This window comes from Tiliqua scincoides, chromosome 1, assembly GCF_035046505.1.
Source record: "Tiliqua scincoides isolate rTilSci1 chromosome 1, rTilSci1.hap2, whole genome shotgun sequence".
NCBI classification, from domain to species: domain Eukaryota; kingdom Metazoa; phylum Chordata; class Lepidosauria; order Squamata; family Scincidae; genus Tiliqua; species Tiliqua scincoides.
The window spans coordinates 98,371,200-98,387,227 of NC_089821.1; the positions used below are offsets into that span (position 1 = coordinate 98,371,200).

General features: G+C 42.9%; 1 protein-coding gene across 1 annotated transcript in view; it reads right to left on the minus strand.

Moving 5' to 3' along the window:
• The window catches only part of CCDC148 (coiled-coil domain containing 148), a 151,606-nt gene that overhangs the window by 62,896 nt on the left and 72,682 nt on the right, over window positions 1-16,028 (minus strand). Inside the window, exons 9-10 of the mRNA XM_066638028.1 lie at window positions 9,658-9,796; window positions 4,804-5,010 (exon numbers count right to left, since the gene is read on the minus strand). Of these exons, the coding sequence (XP_066494125.1) occupies window positions 4,804-5,010; window positions 9,658-9,796 (346 nt within the window). The remainder of the gene's footprint in view (window positions 1-4,803; window positions 5,011-9,657; window positions 9,797-16,028) is intronic.

Here is a 16,028-nt window from a genome sequence, read left to right on the forward strand (position 1 = left end):
CAGTCCCCCACCGGTACAATCCAGAGGAATACCATATGGTCCTGTTGATTTACTTTACCTCCAGCCCCTCAAGATGTTCCACAATGTGTCCTCAGAGGAATTCAGTTTCATTAAAAACCTCTTGCTGATTTCTGATGAATAGTTCTTTTTAATTAAGAATTTATAAAACTATTCTTTTAAAATTAAAATGTTGCTTTTATATTCTTCCTGTCTTTAACAACTGTTTCTTCATATCATCTTCAAAGCAGATGATTGGTATGTAGTGATACATCCCATCTTCTTGTTTTCATTACAATAACATTCCAATCATTAGTTATTTATGTGTCTTGAGTTTCACCTGCCATCACTTTACATAATCTATCTTTAGTTACCAACCATACTGCATAAATGGAAGTAACAATACTTGCAGCAAGGAGGGATTCACTGTGCAGGCGTTCCAGAACCCCCTACGGATACGTGAATCCACAGATACTGGGACCTGCCCCACCCCCACCCGCTGTGCTCCCCTCACCTTTGTAAGGTCAGCCTGGCAGAGGTTGCCATCCACCCGCAGCCTCTGCCCAGCTCTGAATGACTTAAAACAGCAAAAAAAAAAAAAAAAATGCTTCTTCTAGTTTCTCTGTGGAAACCAAAGTGACAATTTTAATGCCTTATAAGGCATTAAGTGGATAAGTGAATCCACGGATACAGGGGCGCCATGTAATGCACCTTGCACATTAGAGCTTTGGTTTTTTTTAACCTCATCAGAGGTTAGCACAGAATTCATGGAATTAAAACAAATCTTTACCTTTTTCGGATCAACATGATAGCAAAGATGATCTGAGATAACCACAAGACAAGAATGTCTTGGTTGTTTCTTACTCTGCTTTAGGGCCAACCTACACATGATGCTAAATGCATCACTGCTTCCTCATCTTTTTTTTTTTTTAAATAGCAGCAATGAGGGGAAGGCAATCTAGATCACAATCATGCTGTGGGTCAGAGGTTTAATGTCCCCCTACTGGCTGCGAGCCCACCAAAAATCATGAAACTGCTATTTGTCTTGGCTACTATTTTTCTGAACTGCCTTCTATTCTTCCACGTACAGTATACCAGCAATAAAAATTGTATACAGAATAAGAGCCCTCTTTTATTCAACAGGTATAAGCAGTGTCCTACACTTCTGCTTCTGCCTCCCAGCTGTGCGGCGGAGACTCTGGGATGGGTGGCCCACAAGCTGGAGAGACAGGAGAAGTTGTTTTTCTGGCAAGTCTGTAACACGGCAGCCTTATCAGAGCTAGGCAAAGTGGCTGCTTTCTTGGGCCAGGCGTCAGCGCAAATGGGAGCAGAAATGATGTCACGACATCATGTGTTGTCATATCATCACTGACTCAAGCGCTGCAGCCCCTGTGTATGCCACTGTAGATGAGTATGGGGCAAAGTCTGGAAACATTCAGCAAAGCATCTAGGAATTTTGGCAGAAAATGTTTATTACTGATTATAAATTCTGGCTGATCAGGTATTTGGAAATTGCTTAGATCAGCTTTTGTCATTTCCCCCCATTCTTCTTACATATTTCAATCATCATCATCATCTTTGGTGCTTTGTTCTAGTTGTTCTCCACATCTGAATTAATTACTTTTTCAGCAGAGACACTTGTTGGCCTTTTCTCTCACTGCAACCTTATTATTCAGATTATTCATGTGACTTGCAGTACAATCCTATGCAGAAGGCACTTTACTCAGAAGTAAGTCCCATTGTATGCAATGGAGTTTGCTCCCAGGAAAGCATTCATGGCACTGCGGCTCTATTCAAATGAGCTACTCTAGCGGTAGCAAAATACATAAGCACAGGATACAATTAACAAAAATGAGATATACAAGCAAAAGGAAACACATTTATGCACATGGGCATGAGTGTAGCTGGAGTTGAACACATTCATCAGGGCCTATGAGAGGAATTTTAACAGGGGGTACAAAGTTTCGGCTGGGCCCCTTCCCAAAGGAGGAGGGGGCAATAGGGGCAGGCAGAACAGGGCCAAAACAGAGCAGGGGGAAGGTGCTAACAGCCATGATAGTCTTTGGAGCCCAGATCTACTAGGCTTCTTGATGCAAGGCCCAGGTCTACTAGACTATGTAGCACTGGCAGCTAGATAAATAATGTGGAAAACCAAACATACTCCTAAGTCTCTCTAAAATCTTTGAAATATAGAAAATCCATTGCAGAAAATTATCTTCATCGTATTTAGGCTCACACTAGAATGGACCAAAATGAACGGTTGGCCCTCTGGATGGTGAGGGAGGGAAAGGGGAGATAAAAGGAGACTTAGAGATGGCAGAGAAATTAAATGAGTTCTTGGCATCTGTCTTCACGGCAGAAGTCCTCGGGAAGATACCGCTGCCCGAACAGCCCCTCCTGACCGAGGAGTTAAGTCAGATAGAGGTTAAAAGAGAAGATGTTTCAGACCTCATTGATAAATTAAAGATCAGTAAGTCACGGGCCCTGATGGCATCCACCCAAGAGTTATTAAGGAATTGAAGAATGAAGTTGCAGATCTCTTGACTAAAATATGCAACTTGTCCCTCAAAACGGCCACGGTGCCAGAGGATTGGAGGATAGCAAATGTCACGCCTATTTTTAAAAAGGGAAAGAGGGGGGACCCGGGAAACTATAGGCCGGTCAGCCTAACATCCATACCGGGTAAGATGGTGGAATGCCTCATCAAAGATAGGATCTCAAAACACATAGACAAACAGGCCTTGCTGAGGGAGAGTCAGCATGGCTTCTGTAAGGGTAAGTCTTGCCTCACGAACCTTATAGAATTCTTTGAAAAGGTCAACAGGCATGTGGATGCGGGAGAACCCGTGGACATTATATATCTGGACTTTCAGAAGGCGTTTGACACGGTCCCTCACCAAAGGCTACTGAAAAAACTCCACAGTCAGGGAATTAGAGGACAGGTCCTCTCGTGGATTGAGAACTGGTTGGAGGCCAGGAAGCAGAGAGTGGGTGTCAATGGCCAATTTTCACAATGGAGAGAGGTGAAAAGTGGTGTGCCCCAAGGATCTGTCCTGGGACCGGTGCTTTTCATCCTCTTCATAAATGACCTGGAGACAGGGTTGAGCAGTGAAGTGGCTAAGTTTGCAGATGACACCAAACTTTTCCGAGTGGTAAAGACCAGAAGTGATTGTGAGGAGCTCCAGAAGGATCTCTCCAGACTGGCAGAATGGGCAGCAAAATGGCAGATGCGCTTCAATGTCAGTAAGTGTAAAGTCATGCACATTGGGGCAAAAAATCAAAACTTTCGATATAGGCTGATGGGTTCTGAGCTGTCTGTGACAGATCAGGAGAGAGATCTTGGGGTGGTGGTGGACAGGTCGATGAAAGTGTCGACCCAATGTGCGGCGGCAGTGAAGAAGGCCAATTCTATGCTTGGGATCATTAGGAAGGGTATTGAGAACAAAACGGCTAGTATTATAATGCCGTTGTACAAATCTACGGTAAGGCCACACCTGGAGTATTGCGTCCAGTTCTGGTCGCTGCATCTCAAAAAAGACATAGTGGAAATGGAAAAGGTGCAAAAGAGAGCGACAAAGATGATTACGGGGCTGGGGCATCTTCCTGATGAGGAAAGGCTATGGCGTTTGGGCCTCTTCAGCCTAGAAAGGAGACGCCTGAGGGGGGACATGATTGAGACATACAAAATTATGCAGGGAATGGACAGAGTGAATAGGGAGATGCTCTTTACACTCTCACATAATACCAGAACCAGGGGACATCCACTAAAATTGAGTGTTGGGCGGGTTAGGACAGACAAAAGAAAATATTTCTTTACTCAGCGTGTGGTCGGTCTGTGGAACTCCTTGCCACAGGATGTGGTGCTGGCATCTAGCCTAGATGCCTTTAAAAGGGGATTGGAAAAGTTTCTGGAGGAAAAATCCATTAAGGGGTACAAGCCATGATGTGTATGCGCAACCTCCTGATGTTAGAAATGGGCTATGTCAGAATGCCAGATGCAAGGGAGGGCACCAGGATGAGGTCTCTTGTTATCTGGTGTGCTCCCTGGGGCATTTGGTGGGCCACTGTGAGATACAGGAAGCTGGACTAGATGGGCCTATGGCCTGATCCAGTGGGGCTGTTCTTATGTTCTTATGTTATGAACTTCTGCAGCAGCTGTAGCCCGCAGCTGGGTCCCTGAGCTTCTATACACTCCTTCATGGTTACGGAATCCACAAGTCAGAGAGCTACTGTAGCAGGCCAGTTTCCCCCCAGATCTGACACTGTCTTAAGGAGGGTCATGGATACAATCCTGGGCCTGGTGTGCATGGCTTGCAGCAGCAGTTAACACTACATGTGGTTGTGTGTGAGCATCATGTGCAGGCAGTGAGTTCAGGTGAGATAGGAAAATGTCAGGACCCACGAACTTTCTGGGACCCCTCCTTTGGCTGCTGGGCCCCCTTTCTGACTCTGGGCCCAGGTACAAATTACCCCCTTTACCCCCCTCTCCTAGGCCCTGATGTTCATTAATATAAAGCCTCAAAGAGCAAAGAAGAAATTAAAAACAAATGGTGTACAAATCTTCTAGCAAAACATATCAGATTTTTTTCCCCCCACTCAGACGCAAGTAATCAAACTGTGCTGTCTGGAAGAATTACTTGACTAGCAGCTATGAATATATGGCAATGTATCTCTTTTTTCAGGTGCTGGAGGAGAAAGCCCATATTACAGCATATGCAACATTTTTTTTCCCTCAAGCAAATACTGAACAATCCAGGATACAATTAGCTATATCAATTTACAGTGTAGTCCTGCAATTGAGCTTACCTTTTCTTTGAGATCTGCGCATATTTTCTGTTGTCTTCTTCTATTATTAGCCAACATAATTTCTGTCTCATGAGCAGCACAAGCTTCCGTAATAGTCATTACTGCCTTCAGTAAAAATGCTTTCCTAGCTTGGACCCAGTTGAGCATCAAGGTTCTCCACTGACACCTAGTAAAATGATAGTGATCCCAAGCCTTTTCATGAGTGACCTAAACAAAAAAATAATGAATTATTTTAACCGTAAAGAGCCTCAGCCACACCTTGATATTCAGGCAGTCAGTACAAATGAAACCCTTAGAAGCTAAAACAAAAATGACATCTCTCATAATTGTGTACCTGCCAATGAGTCACCAGGGAATTACGGCCCCCCCCACCGAGTTTGATTTGTTTGTAGGGTCAGCTGGGCTGGGCTGGGTAAACTAGCAGCAGAGCCATTTTTAATAAGAGACACCTCCACAAGGTGCAAAAAAGAGTAAAAGAAGCATAATCCACATAGAAAGCCAAGAGAAAAGAAAATTATTGAAATTATTGAAAGATACTGTGATAAGCAGTGTCTTGTCTTGTGATAAATGGTTCTCTTTCCTTAGAAATCTCATGGACCAATTCAATTAGTCACACAAAAGTAAAAACAAAAACAGAGAAAATATGTTCAAGCTAAATACTGTACAGCAAAACCACAATGTATATGTCGCTCATGTTGGGAGCAGAAAGACCTTAGCTGGCATTGTATTTTTTCCAGATTCCCTTAAGGGGAAAATGTTACTTAAAATGTTTCCTTGAGACATTGATGTGAGTTTTAAGAAAAAGTTCAAATCCAAATACATAATTTAAGAAATACCTATAACTACGAATATAATAGTATGGCATCACTGATGGCTGCCTAGAAAAGCAATAGAGTTTATAAAATTGTCGTATTGTTTCATAATTAGCAACAGTCTAAGATCAATGTGAAGAAAGCATTTATTGGGCATGGTAATTATGCTGGGAAACTGAAATTTATGAATTTATTGCCTCTAGCAATAAATGGTTCCCAAACTGGTGGTCATAACCAAGAAAGTACTTGTCCCTTTAAGGAGCATGGAGGGGGGATGGCAGCAACATGATCCCCAGGATCGTTTTATTGCCAGGGATGGGAGGGTTTTGTTTTTTTACTTAACAGCAGCCAGCACTGCAATCCTGGAGAGACCTGGTGTCTGGGGAGCACTCCGCAGAGCTCCCTGTGCCTGCACAAATGGAAAAAGAAAAAATGGGCACTTCCAGTTTTCACAATGACACTGGAAGTGTCCTTTTTTTCTTTTTCTTTTTTTACTTGTGCATGCACAGGGAGCCTTTTAGAGGGCTCTCTGACCCCCAGGACTGCAGTGCTGGCTGCAGGCAAGTAAAAAAAACACAACTCTCCTGTCCCTGGCAGCAGCACAATGTTGGGGATCACGTTGCTGCCTTCCCCACTCCGCCGCAACAACTTACAGGTCTCCAAACTTTCTTGTAGGAGTTTGGGAAGCACTGCTCTAGCAGTTCTTTGATCTTGCTCTTTTGCTGCTGCCGCCACTGCAGCTCCTATAGGAAGTGGGGGTGCTGTGGCATCCTTGTGTTTTGTGTGTGTGTGTGTGTGTGTGTGTGTGTGTGTGTGTGTGTGTGTAATGTCTTTGGGGCATCTCCCCATGCTTGAGGTTGGTGCCTGTTGCTGTGTTGATCATTCTTAGTGGTTAGCAGGATGGTGTCCCCCCAGCTTTGGCCACTCATTAGCCATGCACCTGACCCTTCTCCCTGCTCAGTTCACCCTTGTGGTGCTACTCTGGCCACCAGTGTTGGGGCTGATTGCATGTGGTGATTGGCTTCTTAGACATCATGCCAGTGACACATGGACATCACATGGAAGACTTGCTGATATCCAGTGATGACATATGGACACTGCATGGATAATGCATCAACATCACAGCAATGACACACTAACATCAGGATCCATAGCTGTGTTGGTGTTTTCATGGATGTTGGGGGTATTACTGAGAAGAGGTATACTAGCGTTGCTTTGCCAGGACAGGCTTGGCATTTGACCTTTGGTTGTGCTGGGGCTGGAGCGCCGTTAGCATGGGATCCAAATGGGATTACAGCTTGAAACACTCTTTGAAGTAAATAAAATATCTGTAGCAAGAAGCCCAAATGTATCTTAGAATGGACCTGCATTCCTAGTTTCATCTCAAATACAGTCAAAATGACAGTGAATCAAATTTTGCCTTTGACATTTTCAAGCTTTGTGAAAACTGAGATTCATCTATATTTATTTTTTGTCTTATGAACAGCTCTGTACAATTTAAAGTTGCATAATTGTTCACTCACAGGACTTGGTCCTTTATCTTCTGTGTGCCATGCTTGGTCACCAGAATGTCAAGTCTATACCATGAAACTTTCTTTAAACACATCCAGTGGCTTTATTATCTGTAATAACTTCTACAATGAATTTTTGGAAGAGATTAAGGATAATATAGGTCCCGCCTCTGTATCTGCAGATTCGGGACCAGAGCTTTTAACTAACCGCAGGTTCTGAACCTGCAGTGGTGAACAGACCTGAGCTTCCGGATGCGACTGGATATGTTTTCCAATCACATACAGGAGTCTTTATGAGACCCACAGAGGCTGTGCACAAGTTCTGCAGGCCTCAGAAAGGCTGGTGGAGGTGCCAGAATGGCACTTCCGGTTTGAAAGTGCCTTTCTGGCAGCTCCAGAGGTCTTTCTAAGACCCACAGACCTCAGTGGGTCTCCGAATACCTCTGGATGGTGAGTGGAGAACATCTCTGGTCATGTCTAGAGGTCCTATGGACTGGACCCATTGGTTTGTTTATCTAAGAACATAACAACAGCCCCACTGGATCAGGCCATAGGCCCATCTAGTGCAGCTTCCTGTATCTCACAGCGGCCCACCAAATGCCCCAAGGGAGCACACCTGATAACAAGAGACCTCATTCTGGTGCCCTCTCTTGCATCTGGCATTATGACATAGCCCATTTCCAATCCCCTTTTAAACTTTTCCAATCCCCTTTTAAAGGCATCTAGGCTAGATGCCAGCACCACATCCTGTGGCAAGGAGTTCCACAGACCGACCACACGCTGAGTAAAGAAATATTTTCTTTTGTCTGTCCTAACCCGCCCAACACTCAATTTTAGTGGATGTCCCCTGGTTCTGGTATTATGTGAGAGTGTAAAGAGCATCTCCCTATCCACTCTGTCCATTCCCTGCATAATTTTGTATGTCTCAATCATGTCCCCCTCAAGCATCTCTTTTCTAGGCTGAAGAGGCCCAAACGCCATAGCCTTTCCTCATAAGGAAGGTGCCCCAGCCCCGTAATCATCTTAGTCGCTCTCTTTTGCACCTTTTCCATTTCCACTATGTCTTTTTTGAGATGCGGCGACCAGAACTGGACGCAATACTCTAGGTGTGGCCTTACCATCGATTTGTACAACGGCATTATAATACTAGCCGTTTTGTTCTCAATACCCTTCCTAATGATCCCAAGCATAGAATTGGCCTTCTTCACTGCCGCCGCACATTGGGTCGACACTTTCATCGACCTGTCCACCACCACCCCAAGATCTCTCTCCTGATCTGTCACAGACAGCTCAGAACCCATCAGCCTATATCGAAAGTTTTGATTTTTTGCCCCAATGTGCATGACTTTACACTTACTGACATTGAAGCGCATCTGCCATTTTGCTGCCCATTCTGCCAGTCTGGAGAGATCCTTCTGAAGCTCCTCACAATCACTTCTGGTCTTTACCACTCGGAAAAGTTTGGTGTCATCTGCAAACTTAGCCACTTCACTGCTCAACCCTGTCTCCAGGTCATTTATGAAGAGGTTGAAAAGCACCGGTCCCAGGACAGATCCTTGGGGCACACCACTTTTCACCTCTCTCCATTGTGAAAATTGGCCATTGACACCCACTCTCTGCTTCCTGGCCTCCAACCAGTTCTCAATCCACGAGAGGACCTGTCCTCTAATTCCCTGACTGTGGAGTTTTTTCAGTAGCCTTTGGTGAGGGACCGTGTCAAACGCCTTCTGAAAGTCCAGATATATAATGTCCACGGGTTCTCCCGCATCCACATGCCTGTTGACCTTTTCAAAGAATTCTATAAGGTTCGTGAGGCAAGACTTACCCTTACAAAGCCATGCTGACTCTCCCTCAGCAAGGCCTGTTTGTCTATGTGTTTTGAGATCCTATCTTTGATGAGGCATTCCACCATCTTACCCAGTATGGATGTTAGGCTGACCGGCCTATAGTTTCCCGGGTCCCCCCCCTTTCCCTTTTTAAGAATAGGCATGACATTTGCTATCCTCCAATCTTCTGGCACTGTGGCCGTTTTGAGGGACAAGTTGCATACATTAGTCAAGAGATCTGCAGGTTTTGGTAGCTGGGGGGGGTCATACATGCTCCTACAAACAACATCAACTACATGTCTGTGCTAAGCATGTCTGCAACTGCTATCTGCCAGCTCTTCTTGTCTTCCAGTACAATCTCTCCCAGATCAAGTCCATCTTTCTTTTTTCCTCTTTCAAAATCTCCAGCTTGTTCTGCCTGTGTCTTTCTCACAGGCCAAGAGGGCAGGATGAATCACCAGACTCTTTCACACCCCATCCCAAATGTCCACTTGACTTTATGTCTTCCGTTCAGATAATTTCTTGACATGTTTAATTGCTGGCCAGGAAAGCCTGAATACCATTTCCTGCTATCAGAAAGGTTACTATGTGCAACCTTTTGTACATGAGAAGTTCAAAACACATCCAATACTATTTTCTTTGAAAACAGGTTAACTCAGATGCCTATTACAATACTACAATAAATGAAAAAAAGATACAACTTACTAGATTTGGCCTAGATTTGTGAGGTAGAAGTTTCTGTACCATATCTAAATAGAGAGTTCTTCTGCCTTGAAGGTTACTTGGATACTGACCAACAACAACCTGATAAACCCAGAGATCTTCCTCATTCCATTGAAAATTGCTGCAAAAGTGAAGAGGAAGAAATCCAGTATACTGTTAGTTCAAATATAAAACAGGTTACAATGGAAACAAAAATATGCTGCCACTGGAAATGATGAATGTCTTGTATGAGCCATAGCACTACAGTGTCAGAACACAGTATCCAATAGCTTTGCTTTGTTAGCAAGGGATGATCCACTGGTGCATGGATCTTTATACATGAAAATTGTGTAACAGGCAATCAATTTAAAACATCCCTCCCTGCATTCAATGAAAATACTATATACATTTTTTTTTGCCTTGGGCAAGCTCCGAAAAAGCAGTTCTGCACATTTTCCATGTGGTTCAATTTGAAATGCTAGCTATGGAGGAAATTCCTATTGGCTAGCGCCTGTGTAATTACCCAACCCCCTTCTCCCTCCCCAAGACTCTGGGCAGTTTCTGCAATTGCAAGTCCCTTTTTTTAAAAAAAGGTGCAAACAAACTACCGTAAGCATGAGAGGCGGAGCAAGACTAGCTTGATTTATAAGCGTGCAAAGCAAATGGGAAAACTAGGTTCACACTATGAATGAAGGACTTACTGGGGTCACAAGTCTGCCATCACCCCTTGTTTGATCTGTCAAGTTTGGGGAATATCAAAACATGGGATCCTGTGAACAGTGTGATCTGCGTTTCCACCTTTCCTTTTTAAAAAGTGTCATAAAAATACAAGTGACGTTCTTAGCACTGCTTACTATTCAACTATAAAAGGAGTTTTAAAAAAAATCTCTACAACCAAACTGACCTAACGCACACTGACTCAGAGAACAAACACAGATTTAACAAAGGAAACCGCCTGCAGCCAAACAAAACAAAAGAGTGTTGTATCTATGAAGGACTCTGGATGCAGAAAGCATCTGCTTTCCTCTGCCATTCCAGGAATTATTCTGAATGTTACGCCTTTTCCAAGATTAATATTTTGAAATAAGGTTGTTACATAAAATAAAGGAGAAATAAAATGAAAACACTGGATTCATTTTTATTTTTCAGCATGCCCACATTTCAGAGAAAGTAGCCTAATTTAAGTCTCCTTAAATTATAGAGAATCTATGCATTTGGGGGAGCTGATTGTGTATGCCTGTCCTCCAGTACTACTATCCCACCTTGGGCCTTGTACCGAACATTGATGGTGGATGAAATTATTAAACATAGGGCGCAATCCAAAAGCAACCTGGGGCCAATGCAAGTCCCTTGCGCTGGCCCAGGAGGCTAGCAAAATGCAGTAAGGCACGTTTGTGCCCCCTCAAGAGGAAGCCGGGCCAGCACTCTGAGAAGCGCCGGCCTATGGAGGCTGACGGAAGCCTCCGTGCCAGCTTCCTCCTCGAGTCTTGCGTTGGCCCGGCTGGGCCGATGCAAGGAGAAAAGGGAGGCGGGGGAGGAAGGGAGGAGGCGGGGTGGAGACGTTCCTGGGTGGCGGAGGGCGAACAGTGGGCAGCCCCGGGGGCGGGAGGGGAGTGGGAGGCGGGGCTGGGATCCGACAGTTATGCCTGATCCCAACCCTTGTTCCCAGTGAAAACAGAGCAGCTCCAAGCTGCTCCTCTGTCCTCTGATTTTCACCTCTTCAAGAGGTGGTGCAAGTCCGAAGAGACCCATAAGGGCCAGTGGCCCTTTCCCAGGGGTAAGGAGAAAAGTTTCCCCTTGCCTAAGGCTGAGCCGCTTATGGCCACTATCCTGCACTGGATACAGCGCAAGCCTCCTGGCTTGCCTGTTCCAGTGCAGGATAGGATTGCACCCACAGTGTAAGTCTAATACATGAGTTGAGGAGTAAGGAGGAAAAAGATAATAGGCTTGCGATGGACTTCATGCATATGGACACTATCTACCTGTTGCATTTAGCATGTGGACTCAAGACAGGCTCAGAGGTGGGGGGAGCATATCTCTTGGTGTGACCAGATGTCATTACTGCAAAAGAAGACAAGGCACCCCAAAATGTAGGACAACCGAGAAAAATGTAGGATATGACAAAATAAAAGCTAAAAACACTTGTATATTGATTTTATGAGGTAAATTTAAGCACTAAATTATTATTAAATTTAAAATGATATTACATATAATTTATTAATCATGAGAAGGCTATGCGTTGCCTGCAGGGACCTATTCACAGAGAAAAGGAGGACATTTAAGTTCTTTTTCAGGACACAAGGCTAAAAAAGAGAGCATATCCTGGTAAAAGAGGGTGTTTGGTCACCCTGATAACACTGCTTCCCAACCATGCACAAATTCTACAAAATTTGAAACAGGGATGAATATTGCAAACAATTTTTTCCAGAATTTTCCCAATCCACTGTTATCCCAAATCATTTTCCAGAATTTTTTACCACAGTACACCAATCCTAGGTATACTTATTTAGAAGTAAGTCCCAGTGAAATTACTGACTTATTACCATGTAAATGTGTTTTGGCTCTGGGTGCAATCTATGTTTCCAGTTACCATGGAGATATTGGTCTCACTCTATTTTGTAACAAGAGGCCACAACATTCCAGCTTAAGTAATATGAGGTATATACCACTGATAGCATCAGATTTCCTCTGGAGGAATTCTAGGTTTGGATCATTTTTGGATTTTTGGACACACACACACACACACACACACACACACACACACACACACACACACACACACACACACACAAACTGCTCTCTCTAGTGTTTCATCCTCCTTCCAGTAACCAATACTTCATCTCCAACTTCTCCTTCAGGAATCCTGAAAACAATGATGGATATTACTTCCAGGAGCTGAAGAGCTTTTAGGGGAAGAAAGAAAAATGTTTTGGGCTGAAATGCTGAAGCAAAGACAAATGCATGACTTCACATCCAGCCCAGCATGCAAGGTGTGCAACCTGCCCCTATGAATGTGCTCTCATTAGTTCCATTGCATTCCATGGGGCTTCTTCCAGGCAACCATACATAGAACTCCAGCCTGAAGTAGCCCGAAACAGAAGCATAAAGATGTGAAAACAGCATTTGGATTAAATATTTAAAAACCTGAACAAACATGACAAACAACAGCAATTACGAGAGGAGGAGGGTTGCCAAAACTGTGTACAATTTGTACAAATTGGTTGTTATGAACAAAAGCTTGGGCTTTTGTTACATTTCTGGGATGAAACCCTTTAAAAAACAAGGTCCTGTATTTCTTAACACACACGCAATGTTACAGCTTACTGACCACAATGGCAGCAAGAGCATATTATTCTGATATCGTGAGGTTGATGGTGAAGAAGGATCCAGTGGTTGTGTTTCAGATGGTAACATTCCTCCACGTACCCTTTATTATTCTCTTCATTAGAGTCTATGTAACACAATTCTGTTCTTTTGAGAGAACTGAAGACTTTCAAGAAGACAACGACTTAATGCACAGTTGTGCTTTCCAGACATATAACAGAGCATCTAACACCCAAAAAGCCTTATCGGGAGTTAACAACAAAAGTAAAAATGATGCTGGCAGCTTTCAGACAGGCTATCCAATCCAAAACCACTCCTGCAATGTGCGATGCAATTACCATTCAAAGTCTTGTGGGTTAATCTGCATTTCTCATTTGTCAGGCACTGAATTTGGAAAAGGAACACATACAACAATCACTTTAACTCTAGACAGAACATACATCAACAGCCATAATATTTAGTGCACTCTACAGTACATCATGAGAGGGTGATGTAATATACAAGAAAATCAATTATCTCTAAGACCTTGTCTATTTCATAGCGCTTTCTACTATGCTTTTCATTTCAAGCCAGGATATTGGAATTCTGGTTTCCATCCAGGAACAAAAAGTAAAAAGGGTAAGGAAAGGCTGTTCTTCATTATGGATCCAGCAAAAAGGGATTAGGAACCAACTAATCTTCCCAATCTTACTTAAAATATTAGAAAGCACTGGGACACAAGATGATGGCATTCACTAAACCTTTATACTGAAAGGTATAGCCTATAGTCTTGGCACTTGATTTAATTAGCGAATGCCTAACTCTGATTGGAACTGATTCTTCTGTAGCAGGTTATATTAAAAAGAAAATGTGTCATCTTCGCTCCCCATTCCAGCATTCACAGTCCTTCTCTGTCTGCAACTATGAGTGCATCATTGTTGGGAAGATGCACAGTTTTTCCTTTGTAAAGGTTTGGCAACTCACTGCTGTGGTCATCTGTAGATCTTGGCTCTTTGCACAGTTGTCTGTTGTGTTCGCCACTGATGTATAAGTATACAACTGTGCCTTATTGTTTTCTGCTCTGCAAAAGTGATGCAACCTTGGTGAGGCTCTGTCTGAATTTTTGAGAACCCAAAAACGAACCACTGGAGAATGGAAAAGGAGGGAGGTCACAAAAAGAATCAGAACACAAAGGTGATACCATTGAAGCAGATTGGAACAGCCCTCTAGGAATAAAAAACAGAGTGACATTTGTATGGCTGTGTGAAATAAACAGCCTACTTCCCTTTACTTCAAGTGCATTTTCTTCAGAGTATTCAGTAGACACAGAGAATCAAGTAATAAGTTCCAAATGGAAAGTGCCATGGGCCAAGGCCAAACTCAAGACAACTAAATACAATCCAGCCAGAAGACAGAAACTAGTGTTTCTTAAAGTTCAAGAAGGTTTTCAGAACTAAAGCCAGAACTGCACAAACAGAGAAAGGTCTCTGACTTCAACAAATGGGCTGGATCGTAGGACATAGAATGTCTCCCAAAAGTGATCATATACTAAGAAATTTAATGCTCACCTATTCGGAACAAGACAAGAATTATTCTCTGCCCTAACTGGAGATGCCAGGAATTGAAAAACAGGACCTTCAGCAAGCAAAGCATGTGCTCCACCACTACACACACATGCATGCGCACACAGAGGCATGCTTGTGTGTGATCTTGTGCTTAAATGTTACAGGAGAAGGGGCAAGCATTATGACTAGCTCTCATTTTTGATGGCAGCCCCACACTGAGTAACATGTCTAATTTCATGACAAAGTCACCTTATGCTAGTTGGGATGTTCTAGTTATTAAGCCATTTCTGCCCAATGTTGCACATACACAACAAGGATCAAATGGTACACCTGCGGGCTGGGCAAAACTGGGTTAATATTAAAAGTATCTATATACCACTTGTCAACAAAGATGTTCACAAAGTGCTTTACACAGCAAAATAAATGACAATGGGTCCTGTCTCAAAGGAGCTCACAATCTAAGAGACCAGTAGGAAAATGAGCAGGGCCAAAGGGCTATAGGGCACATTTCAGGAAATTAGAAAAAGGCCGTATTATGCAAATTAGAAAGGTGTCCCCTTCTTTGCTATGCTTGCTGGTGGAAGTGACATTCTGCTAGCATCTGTCTCCTGTTTACAATTGAATGGCACTCCCTTTGATGTGGCACCCTTGTGCAGTGCACAACCGGTACAAATGTACACAGTAGCCCTGAAATTGAGCTATGCTGCAGTGAATGGGGCAGTTGCCACTCTCCTCCTCCTCTGTATAACAGAGCCACCACTTTATATAACTAACCCAAGAACAAATGATTATCAAGCACTAGATAATCACATTCAAAATGTTATGTAGCATGCTTTATTAATTCTAAATGGCATGTGCCAATACCCTATTAAGAATGTGAGGGTTTGTTTGTTTTAGAAAATATAAATTAAAAATTGCACAAACATATAAATGTAACAGGAACATAGCTTTCAAAAATATTCAATAAAATATGACAAACAAAATAGTAAAAGCTGAAAAGAAAAATAATGTTCTGCTATGGCAACTTTCAAATACCTGCACATTAATTCTGAACACATTAAACTAAAGGGCAGATCTAATAGCTCTCTAATATAAAGTAAGGAGGTTCAGAAGGGGTGCTTTTCAAATCAAAATTCCAGAAAGCAATATATCTTCCCACACATAAAGTGCACTGAATGGCATGATTATTTCTTTAATTATATTTTAATATATCAAGTGATAGAATTAATTGGGATCAGATTTAGTGTCAACAGAGAAATGTAATCTGGATCCATACAAAATTATAGCACAAGGTAAATTTTTAAAAGCATGCATCTCAAACCACTGCCAAGTCTTTGTGTCCTCATTGGTTTTAGTAGTATTTCCACAAATCTTTTAAATAGCCCTTGAGTGTGCAAATTGCTAATTATTTTCTCAATATTCAGGATATAAAGTTAAAACATGTCTACTATTAATTGTGTCAAAACAAGGCTAATAATCTACTTGCAGTGACAGGCTTTCAAGTCT